The following is a 17766-nucleotide window of genomic DNA, read 5'->3' on the forward strand; positions in this document are numbered from 1 at the left end:
CCATTCTAACAGATGTATAGTAGTAGCTTAGTGAAAGTGAAAGCTACTCAGTCATGTCCGACTCTTTGTGACCCCATGGACTTTATAGTCCATGGAATTCTCCAGGCCAGAATACTGGAGTGGGTAGTCATTCTCTTCTCCAGGGGATCTTCCCAACCCAGGGATCAAACCCAGGTCTCCCACATTGCAGGCAGAATATTTACTGTCTGAGCCACCAGGGAAGCCCCTAGTAATAGCTTACTGTTTGTAGACTTTTTTTCATGATGACCACTCTGACCAGTGTGAGGTGATACCTTATTATAGTTTTTATTTGCATTTAGTAGTAGCTTACTCTTGTTTTAATTGGCAGTTCCAAGATGAAAATGATGTCATTGAAAAATGGGCAGAATACCTAAATAGACATTTCTCCAAAGAAGACATACAGATTGCCAACAAACACATGAGAAGATGCTAAACATTGCTAATTATTAGAGAAATGTAAATCAAGCTATAATAAGGTATTACCTCACACTGGTCAGAGTGGCCATCATGAAAAAATCTACAAAAAATAAATGCTGGAGAGGGTGTGTAGGAAAGAAAACCTTCTCGTGGTATTGGTGGGAATGTAAATCGATACAACAACTATGGAGAAACAGTATGGAGGTGCCTTAGGAAACTAAAAATGAAACTACCATATGACCCAGCAGTCCCACTACTGGGCATATACCCTGAGAAAACCATAGCTCAAAAAGACACATGTACCCCAATGTTCATTGCAGCACTGTTTACAATAGCCAAGACATGGAAGCAGCCTAAATGTCCACTGACAGATGAATAGATAAAGATGTGGTACGTATATTCAATAGAATATTGCTCAGCCATATAAAGGAATGACGTTTGGTCATTTTTAGTGATATGGATGGATCTAGAGTCTGTCATACAGAGTAAAGTAAGTCAGAAAAACAAATATTGTATATTAACACACATATATGGAATCTAGAAAAATGGTACAGATAAACCTATTTTTAGGGCAGGAATAAAGATGCAGATGTCGAAAACAGACACGTAGACCCAGAGTGGGAAGAAGAGGGTGGGACGAATTGAGTGAGTAGCACTGACATGTACATTACCATGTAAAATGGATGCTAGTGGGAAGCTATGTACAGCACAGGCCGCCCAGCTCAGTGCTCTGGGATGACCCAGAAGGGTGGGAGGGAGGCTCAAGAGGGAGGGGATATGTGATACACATAGCTGATTCACCCTGTTGTACAGCAGAAACTATCACAGCATTGTAAAGTGATTATATTCCAATTAATTAATTAATTGATAAAGTAGAACTAGAAAAGAAAACCCTTTTTAGAAGTATGGGAGCAAGGGAAAGGATGGTCTTAGAAGGAATCTTTTGCCCAGCGACACTCTCTTATTTTCCTTCCTTCATTCCCTTTACCACATTCCCATCACTAAACACCAGCTAGAGTTCCGCGTGGGGATTCTACGGGTGAAATTCTCAAAGCACCTTCTGCTGAAGCACCATAATCTATCAGTCACCCCTTTCTACCTTTATCACTTCCCACTTTAGGAAATATTCCTTGATCCAGGATCAAGCTCGAGAGTTGACCCACCTGCGGGAAAAGATAAGGATTGGGAGGGCTGTCTCTTCCCTTCTCATCCAACATGTCCAGAACGCAGTGAAGGCCTTTGAAGAGCTCCTCAGCAGTAGGAAGATTGACTCTAACGTGGAACAGCATTTCCGTGAGCAGCTGGCCAAGGGCAGCCAGCTGGCAGAGAGGCTTGCCAGCAGGTTCAACACAGGTAAGCCAGCCCTGGGGTTCAGGAGGGCCCTTAGTCCCTCCCCCATTCACACTCCCAGACCTACACGCATTCACAAGTGACATTTCAATCTGGTGTCCTGTTCTGTAATCACCATCTTGGGGCCATGGCAGAATCAGGGCTGGCTGGTGAGAAGCAACAGAGAGGCACACAGGGTTGGGGATGCCATGATGAATACCAGCTACTCTGTGTCTCATGGAGTATGGCCGCTATGGCAGGAGGCATCACTGGGGGTGACAGCATGTATCTGAAACTAATTGGTAGAAAGAGAGGTGGAATGGGGCAGCTGGTTGCTATGAAAAGAGTCCTAAACTAGGAATCTAAAGACTTCTGCTCTAGCTTGTATGTGTTCATTGCTAGTTCTGGACATGTTTATATTTATTTTGGTATCTGTTTCCTCACCTAAAAAAATTTAGATCAAATAATACAAGCCCCTAATTCTTGCATGATTGTTCTTAGGATCAAATAAACAATATTAATCAGTGCACTTGAAAAGAATGATAAGCGAATCATGCTGATTTGGGAATTGTTTAGAATACTGGTTTTTTTTGTATGTTTTGGTTTTTTGATCATGAAGCATGAGGGATCTTAGTTCCCTGACCACGGATCAAACACACACCCCCTGCATTGGAAAGTGAAGTCTTAACCACTGGACTGCCAGGGAAGTCCCTGGGAATGGTCTAGGCACTCTATGTATAAGTGCCTTTTGTGGGGATGTTTATTATTTCAGAAGCCAGTTACACAGAATATTTCCTAGAGACCTGAGGGCACATAGTAAGAGCTGGTTTGAGGCCATTGTGCAGGCTTCTGATGGCAGATGCAGAGGTGGGACAGGGTGGCTGTCACCTCTCTGGAGACAGGTTCTGCATGAAAACTGATGGGACACACAGACACAGGACTGGGAACCCACCCCATAGCAGGACTGGGAGGCTCTGGCCAGGGTGATCGAGAGGCCAGCTGGACAAGTACCCCATGATCTGTGGGAAAGGAGACATTTTCAATGTTTTACTCTGACTCAGAGCAGAGCAAGTAGAGATGACTGATGATCTTTGAGGTGGGTTCAGGAAAGTTTGCCAGACATGCTCTCTAAACACTCAACCCAGTGTCTCGCGAAAAAATTCAGAGAAGCCTGTACTTGAGCATCAAGCAGCTATGTGTCTCTGACCCCAGAGAAAGAACCCAGTGTGTGCTTGTATTTGGTAAATGAGAGCTGTTTAAAGTAAGACTGCTCCTCTTCTCAATTGGATTTCAGATGACTGTATAAGTAAGAAGAATCAAAGAGAACAGGTGCTGAAGAGACTCAGGTAACTCCAAATTTTCAGGGGCTATGAAAGATAAAATCTAGTCAAGAATCCAGAGCAAGGGCCAGAAGATCAGCAGAGCATCAGCTCTCTCACCCCATGAAAACCAAACAACTGATTATACCATCAAACCATTGTGTGTCCTTAGTGACAAGGTGGTCTCATTTCCTGTTTTTTTAGTTTATTATTCTTCTGGTTCCAAGGCTCATATTAATTCACTCATTTAATAATGTAGTAATTTAGCCTAACTCTCCAGTCTTAGGAGTCTCCCATCCTCCCAGGGATCACCTCTGGTCTCCCCTAGATCTTTAAAACCTGGAGTGAGATCATATCTGAAATCTTTAAGAGTGACCCAACAAGTGCTGGCAGATGTTGAATGGCTACAAATTTCTTTCAAACAAAAAAGATTTATATTATAAGTATGACATAGATTTATATTATGTATGACTAGGGAAAGTAGAAGTCACTCAGTTGTGTCTGACTCTGTGTCCAGCCCTTTATGATCCCATGGACTGTAGCCCGCCAGGCTCCTCTGTCCATGGAATTCTCCAGGCCAGAATAACGGAGTGGGTAGCCATTCCCTTCATCCAGGGGATCTCCCCAACCCAGGAATCAAATCCAGGTCTCCCGTATCACAGGCAGATTTTTTCCCAACTGAGCCACCAGGGAAGCCACGGAGGTCTGGAAACTACAAGACACCTAGAGGGGAGTATTGCCTCAGGAAGCAGTTTTAAATGGGCCACCACAAATACTATTTAATGGATTATGTCACAGGGTATGTTGAGCTCTCATGGGCCTCTGGGTGTCTAGTCAAAGTGTTAAAGAGCCTGACGGGTCTTCTCTCTTTCTCAGGATGTTTGTGGCCAAGGCACTGGATACTGTTGTTCTCCCTGCCTCCCAACTCTCTAACCCCCAATATAAATGGATTGTTTGGCTTCTTCTCTGAAGGAACAACCTCCTTGACTCCTGGGGTCTCTCCTCTAAGCCCTTAGATCAGTATAACTGTGATGTTTGGGTGACTTTAACTTTTCCTCTGTCTTTCTTACTTCCTAGTATCTTAAGGGAGAAGCAGAAGATGGGTAAGAAGACAGAAGTCCTGCAGACCCAGCAGGATGCCCAGCCACAGACTTGGCCCCAGACCTGCTCCAGCAGCCACGCCCAGTCCACCGCCCATCACTCCCCTAGCAGCACCTACCTGCTGCTCGATGAGCAGAAAGTGCGCCCTGCAGTGGACATGGCCAGTAAGTACCCAGACATCCTCCAGTTTCTGGGCGCTTGCTTATTTGTCTACACCAAGAGGCGGCATCGTGGCATCCACAGGCTGCAGACCTACTGTGACATGCCTGATTGAGCACAGGTCAGGGATTCAGTGCCGAACACAGGCTTCAGGGGTGTCAGATAGCTTTTCTTCATTCCTAGTGCCACACTTCATCAGCCACCAGACCCCCCTCAGGCACATACGTGGTGCTGGATTTGAGGGGAGGGGTCATAGTTGGGAAGGGGAGGGGACAAATGCTCCCTCATACCTGCAACACAGTCATGTCACCTTTCAGACCACAGACACGAATGTCATTAACATTGGACCTTTGATCCTGAACTCCTTTGGGTAAAGAGCCACAGTTTCTATTTTGTGTGTGTGTTAGTTGTTTGGTAGGGTCCAACTCTGGAACCTCATGGACTGTAGCCCACCAGGCTCCTTTGTCCATGGAGTTCTCCAGGCAAGAATACTGGAGTATGTAGGCATTCCCTTCTCCAGGGGATCTTCCCAACCCAGGGATCGAACCCAGGTCTCCTGCATTGCAGGCAGATTCTTCACCATCTGAGCTTCCAGGGAAGCCCATTTTTTCCTATTATTTATTTATTTTTACATTTATATTTTTTACTTTTTCCTATTTTTATTCACCACTAAATATTCTCTATCATCTGTGAATTTACAGATCCCACCCATCATTCTAGTAATTCAGCTGTAATATCCTCTAAACCATCAGTTACTGGGACTGACTGAATCCATCACCATCATGACACTCCCCAGACTTCCTCAAAGAGGGCCCTTGGGTAGCTTTGGTTTAAGAATAAGTTTAAAATCAAGCCTTCATTTTTCTCCTGCTCAGCATTCCCTTTACTTTCCTTCCTAAGGAAAGCATCTGACTCATACAGAGTAAACAACCAGGGGCCAGGAAACCATCCTTAGTCCCTGGCTATATCTGTTTGTTTTTATTTTTTCTGGATATTTTAGGCATGTTGTTGTTTTTGTTGTTCAGTCACTCAGTCGTGTCCACCTCTTTGCAACCCCATGATCTGTAGCACGCTAGGCTTCCCTCTTCTTCAACATCTCCTGAAACTTGGTCAAACTCATGTCCATTGAGTTGGTGATGCCATCCAACCATCTCATCCTCTGTCTTCCCCTTCTCCTGCCTTCAATCTTTCCCAGCATCAGGGTCTTTTCTAATGAGGCATGAATAAGCCATAATGGATTTTGACCTGGAACTATTCCTGTTTCTCATTTTACACGAGAAGCAAAGCAGCATATCTCCTCTTGAGTATAGCAGTCAAGGGAAGACAGAAATTCACATTTATTGAACATCTATTATGCTCATATTATTGATCACTATATATATGCTGCCTCATTTAATCAGGACAGCAATCCTTTTAAATTAGTGGTGGTGTCCTGATTTTACAGCACAGCTAAGAACACTGAGGCTCAGTGAGGTCAGGGAACTTACTGAAGCAGTCCAGCTTGGAGTAACATTGACTATGATCCTGGCTGACTCTAAAGCTTGGAGTGCCCACTGCATTGCGGCCTGAGCAGTCATGGACCAAGCTGGGAGGGAGTCACTCCTGTGCACACCTCTTTGTCTAGGCTTCTGGAGCCAGTGTTTTCCCCATTCTACTCTTTCTTCCTCTATGCCCAGCACAAAGGCCTAGCCTCTGCAAAGAAGACAAGACTCTATACACGTATACTTTCACATACATTCACATACATTCACATTCACATAAATTTCATATACAAAATTTATAAATTTATTTTGGTTGTGGTTTAGTCACTAAGTCATGTCCGACTCTTGTGACCCCATGGATTCTAGCCCAACAGGCTCCTCTGTCCATGGGTTTTCCTAGGCGAGAGTACTGGAGTGGGATGCCATTTCCTTCTCCAGGGGATCTTCTCCACCCGGGGATTGAACCCGGCTCTCTTATATCTCCTGCATTGCAGGTGGATTCTTTACCACTGAACCAGCAGGGAAGCCCACTATAAATGAATAGGCTGCCCTTGTTATGTACCTGACATTGTCCAAGAGGCTGATGGGAATTTGTTGTGCATCCTTGAACTCAGTTGCCCAGAGGCATTTGGTTTCACTTCAACACTTCCCTGAGAGACAGCAGATAAAGGGCAAACATACCTTCTCCTTACCTGCAATTCCTGCCACTACTTGTTAGAATGGCCACATTTGAGATGTGACCACTGGGGTGGCAGTCTCAGAAAGTATCAGCCTTGTTTTCTATTATTTCTGTCTTTTCTGAAGGAAACTAAGCCCTTCTTTTTCCCACCTGAAGTCATCATTTTTCTCAGAGAGGCAATGGTTTATCAATACTCCTTCTTTGGGGGCCAAAATTTCTAGTACCACAAATGGTGTGTGGCAGTGTCACTGTGAGACTTAATTCCCCTCCCAGGAGGCTCGTCTCTGCTGCTTTCCATGTACAATGTATACACGTTTCCCGTGTTGTGTGGCAAGGGAAGAATGGGACAAGAACATGCTGATCACTGTTGCTGACCAACTAGAAACCTCGTATGCCCTTGGCTGAGAGTAAGCTGATTTTCTGGGGAGGGAATATAAAGGAAAAAGATTGGGAATCACATTTTGATTGAGTTTCTACTTTAAGTTATGCCTTGAACTAAAGGCTTAACATAGTCTATCTTACTCTTTATTTCACAGCAATGTTAGTTACATCTGATATTGTGTAAGTCAGGGAAGGATACTGATTTAAGTAAGCAGTTCCCTAAAGGAATTTGGCTTGGTTGAGGAAAATAAGACCTCACTCTGACCCTGCTTAAGGTCATGGCACCCCACTCCAGTACTCTTGCCTGGAAAATCCCATGGACAGAGGAGCCTGGTAGGCTGCAGTCCATGGGGTCGCTGAGGGTCAGACACGACTGAGCGACTTCACTTTCACTTTTCACTTTCATGCATTGGAGAAGGAAATGGCAACCCACTCCAGTGTTCTTGCCTGGAGAATCCCAGGGACAGGGGAGCCTGGTGGGCTGCTGTCTATGGGGTCTCACAGAATCAGACACGACTGAAGTGACTTAGCAGCTGACCCTTCTTAGAGAAGAAACCTGGCTGTTCTGTGGCCCTTGATAATAATCCTTGAAAGGAGAAGACTCTTAAACTTTCCTCTGATTTATGGCCCTGTCACCCAGCCAGGTTTTTTGTCTAAAGTGAACCAGCAAAGAACATGATATAAATGTTCTCATAGCATCATTGAGCTGTATGATACCACTTTTTTTTTTTTGTTCTATAATCCCCTGTGCAAAAATATTGTACCCCAGTCATTATTTGGACAGGAGCCAGACAATCTGAGCTATACTTAAGAATTCTTTTTACATTCTCATGAACCATTCTGGGTGGATTGCAAATCACCACTTGCCTTCCTCAGACACCCCCTCAGCCTCAGAAGGTGTCCAGAGTCAACTCAGGCAGGAGCAGTGGGAGCCACCAGGAGTAGGCTGCTCTGTCTAGGTTTGCTGCTCATCAGCCAAAAGCGAAGGCTATTTTGCCTTCCTCATCTTCTACCAACAGTCCCAATACAGAACAAGCTCAAGAAGGATTAGCAGCTGTTTTGTGGCAAGGGCATAGACTGTTGGGTGAGAAGATCACACGTTCACAGACCAGTTTGAGAGTCCTTACTCTCATGACTTCTAAGATTGGCAGTGATTCCTACAATTGGAGGAGACATTTCTGAAGTACCTCTCTGGGATCATTCCAGCATTTGAGGATCTTAGAAGGAATGAGGAGAGAGGCCCCTGTACTTTTCCTCTGTGTGCACTGTGACCCTCAGACATTGTATCTAGCAACTGCTTCTTGATATCATACGCCAGGAGTGCCAGGAACCTTAGGATCAAATTGATAGTCCTTGGGAAATGAGTTCTTAGCTGATACTAAGCAATTGACTGATCACTGTCATTCACCTTAGTCTTCATTCCATGGATTGCTGTATCAGTTTTCTCAGGCTGTTGTAACAAAGTATCACAAACTGGATGTTTTAAAACAACAGAATTTGTTCTCTCTCAGTTCTGAAAACCAGGAGTCTGAAATCAAGTAGGCAGAGCCATGCTCCCTTCTTTCTTGCCTCTTCCTGACTTGATGGTTGTGGGAAGCATCCTTTGCCTTGAAGATGCATCACTCCAATCCCTGCCCCCATTGTCACCTGGTCTTCTCCCCTGTGAATCTCCTATCTCCGTCTCCTCTCCTCTTCTTATATAGACGTTGGTCATGTTGGATTTAAGGTCCACCCTAATCCAGTATCATCTCCTTTTAACTAATTAAATGTATAGAGACTCTATTTTCAAATAAGGTCACAGTCCTAGGTTCCAGGTAGACATGAATTTTCGGAGGATACTATTAAACCCAGTATAATTATTGTTAAAACACTTCATTTCTGACTTCCCCGTTTGTTTCTCACTCATATTCCTTTCTGGACAGATGTCAGCCCAGCCACTCCTGCTGATTCAGCTTCATTGCCCAGCAACCACTCAGAAGCTGTATCTGCTCAGCCCTTCTATCCTTTGGGTGGCACCACAGAGCAGAATGAGACACCAGACCCTGGGCATCATGGCAGCAATCACCCATGGGAAGAGATGAAGCCTCAGAAGATGAATGCATCTGGGAACCTATCCTCCTCCTCCTCTTTGGACCGGCCCAACTCCAAGCCCTCTGGTAAAATAACAAAGGAGCAGTTGGTGAAATACAGCCATTGACAGAAAAGACACATTCCTTTCCTGGCCAGAGGGTATTTTGTTCCTCAGTTAGACCCTGGCTCACAGAAGGGGGTGAGAAGATGAAGGGGCAATATCCCATGGGTCAGCCAGAGAATGAAGCCCCAGCTCAGTGCTGATCCTTTCTATGTGCCTCTCTCATTTCCACTACCTAGGGGCTCACTCTGGGCAGGAGAGTAAAGGAAGGCAAGGGCATTCTGAGGCACTCTATAAAGAGGATGAGTTCCCTCACATTTGTGTGTTCCCTTTTTTCTGTGCTATAACCTTTTAGGTCTAGATTTTTTGGACTATTTTAGAATCCTAAGTTCAGACTTCCAAGGGGAAGGTAAGTCTTCTTAGATCAAGAGTTATTGCAGAATGGAAGACTATTTCTATACACACATACAGAGAGAGACACACACACTTTGTATACAATTATAAGCCAGTCCTGCTTCTCATTCTTTGCCACTGGGTTTGGAGCCAGGCCTCCTGGCACTTGGTGACTAGGGGTGCACCCATGTGGAGGAGCTGCTTGGAAGCAGCTTGGTTTCAGTATGCAGACAGTATAACAAAACAACATTTGAAATTCTCAGAGGAAAAACCTAGCCCTAAGCAAGATGTCCTGGTGAAGCCTATTTTTGATCTTTTTACCCTTCTCTTTGGGCATCTTTTTCCATCCTTGAAAGTGTTCCCTTCTCTCATTCCTCCTTCAAGTCCTGACACCTCCCCAGGCTCTTTCCCTCACTCTTCACCCAAGGAAAACATTCAGTGTCATTCATTATTCACAGCCTGATCTAATTTCAAATGCATTTGCCTTAGTTTCTTTTACTGGGTGAATGTTAAAAGTTATTCAATCATGGATCGTAGGGTAAGAGAGGTCTGAAGTAGAGAGGGATGCCCTCTGGATTTCTACCAAAGGAGGTGGGCACACGTTCTCATTGTTAGGCCAGTCCTCCCTGGAGCACTTTAGTGGCTTCTCACCCTTGTTCACCAGCCCAGTGTCCATCTCCCTCAGATATACTCAAATTCTCCCTGGGAGGAGGCCTCATGGAGTTCCTAGCAGAGGGCTGTCTTGGGATTGAAAGCCTAGGACCACTTTAAACAAAGTTGCCTGGTGCTTCCCAGGTGCCAAGGTGAGCGGAGGAAGTTGACAGAAGTATGGATATGGGCAGGGATCTTACAGAGGGTCCCATGAGGGATCCGCCTTCCTCATTTCCTACCTCTCCCATGTCTTGGTGGTATGTGACAGGGGCCGACCTGCTAGAAAAGAATCTTATTGAGATCCAAAACCTGCGCCAGCGCCTGGAGGAATCTGTATTCATCAATGACCGCCTGCGGGAGAGGCTGGAGTACGTGCTCAGCGATGCCGGCCAAGGAAAAGGTAGGAAGGACACAAACCTCCCGGCTCTGCCCACTTCTGGGGGCCTCACAGGGCATGTAGGTTCACAGCTATAAAGACACTGGTGTGCACTACCCTACTCTTCCTCAGAGTCAGCCCAGAGAGGTAAGCAGGACAGGCACTTTTGCCCCTACTTTATAAATGAAAACACTAAGTGGCTTGCCCTGGTGGGGCTAGTTCTCATCTTCTTGCGTGCATGCTCAGTCACTCAGTCATGTCCGACTCCTTGGAGACCCTATGGACTGTAGCCCGGCAGGCTCCTCTGTCTATGGGATTCTCCAGACAAGGATACTGGTTCAGTTCAGTTCAGTTTAGTCGCATCTGACTCTTTGCGACCCCATGGACTGCAGCACCCCAGGCTTCCCTGTCCATCACCAACTCCCAGAGCCTACTCAAACTCATGTCCATTGAGTCAGTGATGCCATCCAACCATCTCATCCTCTGTCGCCCCCTTATCCTCTCGCCTTCAGTCTTTCCCAGCATCAGGATCTTTTCCAGTGAATCAGCTCTTTGGATCAGGTGGCCAAAGTATTGGAGTTTCAGCTTCAGCATCAGTCCTTCCAATGAATATTCAGGACTGATTTCCTTTAGGATGGACTGGTTGGATCTCCTTGCAGTCCAAGGGACTCTCAAGAGTCTTCTCCAACACCACAGTTCAAAAGTGTCAGTTCTTCAGTACTCAGCCCTCTTTATGGTCCAACTCTCACATCCATACATTAGTGACTACTTGTCTGCAAGTGACTACAAAACCATTACTTTGACTAGATGGACCTTTGTTGGCAAAGTAATGTCTCTGCTTTTTAATATGTTGTATGGTGGGTTGCAATTTCCTGCTCCAGGGGATCTTCCTGATCCAGGGCCTGAACCTGCGTCACCTGCGCCTCCTACACTGGCAGGCAGATTCTTTACCACTGCACCACCTGGGAAGCTGTTCTTATCCGCAGAGCTATCTAATGTGATGCCCATTCTGGTAACTCCCTGGACTACTTGGTGCTGCCCCGAGGGCTTATGGCCTGACTGTCAGATGGTAGAGCCAAGGCTTCCATGGTGCCCTCAATAGAGGGAGAACCACATCCCACCTTCATGTCACTACCACATGCTCTGGATGCCACCTGCCACCCTCCTCCCCTCTCATGCAGATGGACCGTATTTCTACTTTCTACCCAAATGTTCTCCCTTGTCATGATCAGGAATATGGTGACCAGGGCCCTGACAACATCACAGCAGCAGCCAATTAGGGGGAAAGACTATGTTCCACAACTGGAGCCATTGACATGAGGGTGTGGCCCATAGTCACTCAGCCACATCAGACTGTTGTCCCAGTGCATGAGGCTCCCAGGTTTGGCCAAAATTTTGGTGGGTGAAGGGAAGTATATCTTTGAAAGCATCTGTTACCCATATGTGTGACTTGTCTGATTTGTTTTTATTTCCAGAAATAGTATATACCTTTGGCTTCCATGGATAGAACCCAGAGTCCATACCTCAGCTCTACAACAAGAAAAGGGCCTTGAGGGAAGCAAGCTGGAGTTTTCAGACTTACACAGGGCAAAACCCAAACTTGGTTACTTCTATATCCCTCCTTTCTGCAGCAATACCCAGCTGCAGAATCACAGAGAGTGGAGAGTACAAAAATTGCTCAGACTCACACAGCCCAGTCTAGATAAGGTTGCTTCTTATGAGGTCCCACCTGCAAGTCCTTAGATTCACAAGTTCTAGGAGTGAAGCACACTGGGAAATTCACATTTCACGTGTAAGTCCCTTCCTCAGATAACCAGAGGGTTACTGGCTGTGAACTGGATACCAGCTTGGTGTTTCTCTCTCTACTTTCACACTTCCAGTTGCATGTGAATAAGGAGGGGAAAAAATGTCAGTTTCTGTTGGGAGCAGTCTTTGAAGAGAGTTCCCTAAATCCCTCCAGACCTCACTGTAGCTCTTTCTCTCCCCCGCCAGGTGCTGCACAGTCAGCTTCAGATGTGTCCCTCACCACCCCTCATTCATACACTGAGAGTCACTCTTCTGGCTCTGGTAAGGACATCTTGTGACATGACACCGGGAGGGTCTACAGGAATGTTTTCCAGATTCTCCAGCCGTATCCAACAGCGTTTGTGGGTGTAAACTTGGAGGCATCAGACATTACCTTTAAATAAATGGATCAGATTAATAAATTATTATTTAAAAATTATTTATATGTATTTATTGAATGACTATAAAAAGTAAAATTTGTGCAGGCCATAATGGCCTGAAATTCAAAGAAAAGATTAAACAAAAAATACATTTCCTCTATTATCTCTCTCTATTTAGAGAACTAGATCAGTAAGGCCAATGTAGGGGGAAAGTTAGATCTATGGAGAGTGGGCCTGTGGGATCCTTGAGCCCGATTACATGCTTGGAAAGAAAAAAAACTATCACATGTGAAAATATAGTAGGATTAAAATCTAAATGTTTATAATGAAGACCATTTGCAAGACCCAGGTGAACACCATTTGAGAGAGTGACAGAAACTGCTTCTCAGAATCATGAAGATCAGAGTTGCCCCAAGCCTGGAGATAGTAGTTGTTGAATTTTCAAAATGGTAGAAATAATATATGTTAATATATATAGAAGAGTAAATTTTATTTTGATCTCTTTCAAACTAAGAATGGATTGATATTAATAAGATGACATGTCAGTTCAGTTCAGTCGCTCAGTCGTGTCTGAGTCTTTGCAACCGTCTGGACTGCAGCATGCCAGGCCTGCCTGTCCATCACCAACTCCTGGAGCTTGCTCAAACTCATGTCCATTAAGTCAGTGATGCCATCTGACCATCCCATCCTCTGTTGCCCCCTTCTCCTCTTGCACTCAGTCTTTTCCAGTATCAGAATCTTTTCCAATGAGTTGGCTCTTTGCATCCGGTGGCCAAAGTATTGGAGTTTCAGCTTCAACATCAGTCCTTGCAATGAATATTCAGGACTGATTTCCTTTAGGATGGACTGGTTGGATCTCCTTGCAGTCCAAGGGACTCTCAAGAGTCTTCTCCAACACCATGGTTAAAAAGCATCAATTCTTTGGTGCTCAGCCTTCTTTATGGTGTAACTCTCACATCCATACGTGACTACTGGAAAAACCATTGCTTTGACTAGACAGACCTTTGTTGGCAAAGTCTTTGCTTTTTAATATGCTGTCTAGGTTTGTCATAGCTTTTCTTTCAAGGAGCAAGCATCTTTTAATTTCATGGCTGCAGTCACCATCTGCAGTGATTTTGGAGCCCAAGAAAAGAAAGTCTGTCACTGATTCCATTGTTTCCCCATCTATCTGCCGTGAAGTGATGGGACCAGATGCCATAATCTTTAAGTTTTTGAATGTTGAGTTTTAAGCCAGCTTTTTTACTCTCCTCTTTGACTTTCAAGAGGCTCTTTAGTTCTTCGCTTTCTGCCATAAGGGTGGTGTCATCTGCATATCTAAGGTTATTGATATTTCTCCCGGCAATCTTGATTCTAACTTGTGCTTCATCCAGCCCAGCATTTTGCAGTCAATGTAACAACTGAAATGAAGTCTGTAGAAATGCACCTTGAAGCATTGAGTGAAGCCCTTCCTGGGGACAATGTTGGCTTCGGTGTCAAGAACATGTCTGTCAAAGATGTTCGTTGTGTCAGTGTGGCTGGTGACAGCAAAAATGACCCACCAATGGAAGCAGCTGGCTTCCCAGCTCAGGTGATTATTTTGAACCATCCAGGCCAGATCAGTGCTGGATATGCACCTGTGCTGGATTGTCACACAGCTCACATTGCTTGCAAGTTTGCTGAGCTGAAGAAGAAGATTGATTGCCATTCTGGGAAAAAGCTGCAAGATGGCCCTAAATTCTTGAAATCTGGTGATGCTGTCATTGTTCATATGGTTTCTGGCAAGCCTGTGTGCCTTGAGAGCTTCTCTGACTATCCTCCCCTGGGCCGTTTTGCTGTGTGTAACATGAGACAGACTGTCACTGTGGGTGTCATCAGAGCAGTGGACAAGAAGGCAGATGGAGCTGGTAAGGTCACCAAGTCTGCCAGAAAGCTCAGAAGGCTAAATGAATATTATCCCCCAAGTCTGCCACCCCAGTCTTAATCAGTGGTGGAAGAACAGTCTCAGAACTGTTCATCTCAATTGGCCATTTAAGTTTAATAGTAAAAGACTGGCTAATGATAAAAATGCATTATAAAACCTTCAGAAGGAAAGGAGAATGTTTTGTGGACCATATATTTTGTGTGTGGCAGTTTTAAGTTATTAGTTTTTAAAATCAGTACTTTTTAATGAAAACAACTTGACCAAAAGTCTGTCACAGAATTTGAGACTCATTCAAAAAAAGTTTAATGAAAAATGTAACTTTTTTGTTACATTCAATTAAAGCTTTATTTTTTATGAGAATGAATGTTCTCTGTATTTTTTGTACTTTTTATTTTGTTTTGGGGTATAGCCAATTAACAACAACAGGACTCAGCCGTACATATACATGTATCCACTCCTCCCCCAAAACCCCTTCCCATCCAGGCTGCCATATAACACTGTGCAGAGTTCCATGTGCTATACAATAGATTTTTGTTGGCTATCCATTTTAAATGTAGCAGTGTATACATCCTTATATAAATTCTTTTTAACACATACACACACACACACACACACACATATATATATACCAAAATCACTGCAGATGGTGACTGCAGCCATGAAATTAAAAGACACTTGCTCCTTGATAGAAAAGCTATGACAAAACTAGATAGCATATTAAAAAGCAAAGACTTTACTTTGCCAACAAAGGTCCGTCTAGTCAAAGCTATGGTTTCTCCAGTAATCATGTATGGATGTGAGAGCTGGGCCATAAGGAAAGCTGAGTACTGAAGAATTGATGCTTTTGAACTGGGGTGTTGGAGAAGACTCTTGAGAGTCCCTTGGACTGCAAGGAGATCCAACCAGTCCATCCTAAAGGAAATCAGTCCTGAATATTCATTGGAAGGACTGATGCTGAAGCTGAAACTCCAATACTTTGGCCACCTGATGCAAAGAGCCGACTCATTGGAAAAGATCCTGATGCTGGGAAAGATTGAAGACAGGAGGAGAAGGGGAGAACAGAGGATGAGATGGTGGATGACATCACCGACTCAATGGATATATGAGTTTGAGCAAGCTCTGGGTGATGGTGAAGTATAGGGAGACCCCTCCATGGAGTCACAAAGAGTCAGACACAACAGAGCAACTGAACAACCAGAAAATATATGTATATCTATTTTACATATATGTCTGTCATGTATATGACAGACTGTATGATTTCAATACCTTTATACCATGAAATTTTTATACCCTGTTTTATGTCCCTGAATATGTTCCAATGACTCCTAGTTTATAGTCTATGGGAACTTGAATAGAATTTGTATCCTGCTGTTGTGTGAAAATTGTATAAATCATAATTCTGTTGAACTGGTTCATAGTGCTTTTCAGGTCTACTATATCTTTCTACATTTCTGTCTATTCTATTTTTGAGAGTTTGATATTGAAACTCCAACTAAAAATCCTAATTTATCTACTTTAAAATAATTATATAGTGGAAATATATGTAACTTTGTTCTGTATTTTCCAAGTCTCCTGTAAATGTGTTTATCATTCTTTCATAATTTAAAATAATGAAAAATGAGGAAAAATAATAGTTTCAATCAAGATTCTGTCACCAAGATGATTTCTCTCATGAGATCAGCCCAGGGCACAGAGGTAATCACATCTGTGGCTCATGGGTCGACTAATTCCTTGTTGCCACTTATAGCTTAAATTGAAGGTAGAATAAAAGAAGGTGGAGTGACAGTATTTCACTGAACTGGAAGGAGAGGAGACAGTTCTACCATTGTTCTTATTTCTGTGCCCTGTACTTACCAATCACTAATACTTTTGTGTAGTCTTATTACATCTGTCCTGGGCTTGGTTGCTCTGATGGCCTTATAGACCTTCCAATGCAGAGATTAATTGACTGAAGGTCCCAGCTATGCTTTAAAATCTATCTCTGAGGCCGCATCTCCCATGGGCTGCTCCCTGCCAATAGCTGAGTGCAGTGGGGATGGAAACGCAGACCCACTCCTGGGAGAGACAAGACTTTTCATTGGCTGACTTTGGCTCAGTGACTCCACAATGACTTTGATGAACTTAGACTTCATGGCAGGCAGTCTTGGACACCTTCTCTTCTCTTCCTTACTAAGTCAGATTTGCTTCATGACCTGAGGCATCTCTCATCATTCCCAAGCACCTTCCTATTTCCTTGCACACAGGTATTTTCCCTAATGAAGTCCTTGCACGTTTAATTAATTCTCACCATTTACTTTTTGGAGCATCTGGAATAACATGGATGTCATCCTGCCAGCCCCTTCTATGGCTATGTGCTGTGGGCACTTTGTACTCTGCTTTGTTCCAGACATAACTGTCTTGATATTACTCCTCCTATCTCACCCTGCCACATGGTCACAAGGGACTCCATGCACTGTTATCATTAGTAGTTTATTTATTAAGCCCATAAACATGGAAGGTGCTGTGTTGATCACCCTTTATTATTCTATAGTTATCTGGCACGTATCCATGAACATAGGACATTCAGAAAACAGAACAAAACCTTTAAACCAGAAATGAAGGAATTTCATACTGACATCACACATTATGGGAATGCTTAGAAGTTTGGAAGCCATGTGATTTCTCAGCCTTAAAAAAAAAAAAAGATGAAATCTTACCATTTGCTGCAACATGGATAGACTTGAGGGTATTAAGCTAAGTGAAATGTCTTTCAAAGGAAGACAAAGAGCATGCAGTTTCACCGCATGTGGAATATTTTTTTAAATTTTAAAATGAACCATCTGAACCATTCAAAAACAAACATATAAACAGGTAATGGTTATCAGAGGGGAAGACTGAAGTGGGGAGGGAAAAGTGAGCAAGAAGAGTCAACTGCATGGCAAGAGACGGAAAGTAAACCTATTTAATGGTGAGCTTGCTGTAATGTATACAGAAGTCAAAATATACTGTACACATAAAAATATAGTTAGAAACCAAAAAATAAGTAAAATTATATCCTAGCAGGGTACAGAGAGCCTGGCAAAAGCCAAGGGGGCAGCTGCACTTCCCTGAAGGCTCTCTCCTGAGGTAGGTGGTTCTAGTGCTCAGTCTGGCCCGCGACCCCACTTCCCACCAAGGGAATCTGGAGGAGGCTGGAGGGCAGCCTGTGCTGTGGAGGGCCAGGGATGACAGCCTAGTGGAGTTCCTACAGGCACTGGCCTGCACTGCCAAAGAGAGCTGAATAA

At 44.0% G+C, this 17766-nt stretch overlaps 1 protein-coding gene and 1 pseudogene across 6 annotated transcripts in view; both read left to right on the plus strand.

Annotated features, from left to right (window-relative positions):
- Positions 1-12662, plus strand: part of LOC109556752 (myomegalin) — a 64382-nt gene extending 51720 nt beyond the window's left edge. For all 6 annotated transcript variants that reach the window (XM_070785774.1, XM_070785775.1, XM_070785772.1 and 3 more), the window contains 6 exons: positions 1559-1791; positions 3062-3113; positions 4164-4351; positions 8810-9043; positions 10331-10462; positions 12431-12662. In XM_070785774.1, coding sequence (XP_070641875.1) covers positions 1559-1791; positions 3062-3113; positions 4164-4351; positions 8810-9043; positions 10331-10462; positions 12431-12522 — 931 coding nt within the window. In that variant the 3' untranslated portion in view covers positions 12523-12662. The remainder of the gene's footprint in view (positions 1-1558; positions 1792-3061; positions 3114-4163; positions 4352-8809; positions 9044-10330; positions 10463-12430) is intronic.
- A 110-nt stretch (positions 12663-12772) lies between these two features.
- Positions 12773-16062, plus strand: LOC139182131 (elongation factor 1-alpha 1 pseudogene; annotated as a pseudogene).
- Positions 16063-17766: the final 1704 nt, after the last annotated feature.

This window comes from Bos indicus, chromosome 3 (assembly GCF_029378745.1).
Source record: "Bos indicus isolate NIAB-ARS_2022 breed Sahiwal x Tharparkar chromosome 3, NIAB-ARS_B.indTharparkar_mat_pri_1.0, whole genome shotgun sequence".
Classification (NCBI taxonomy): Eukaryota; Metazoa; Chordata; class Mammalia; order Artiodactyla; family Bovidae; genus Bos; species Bos indicus.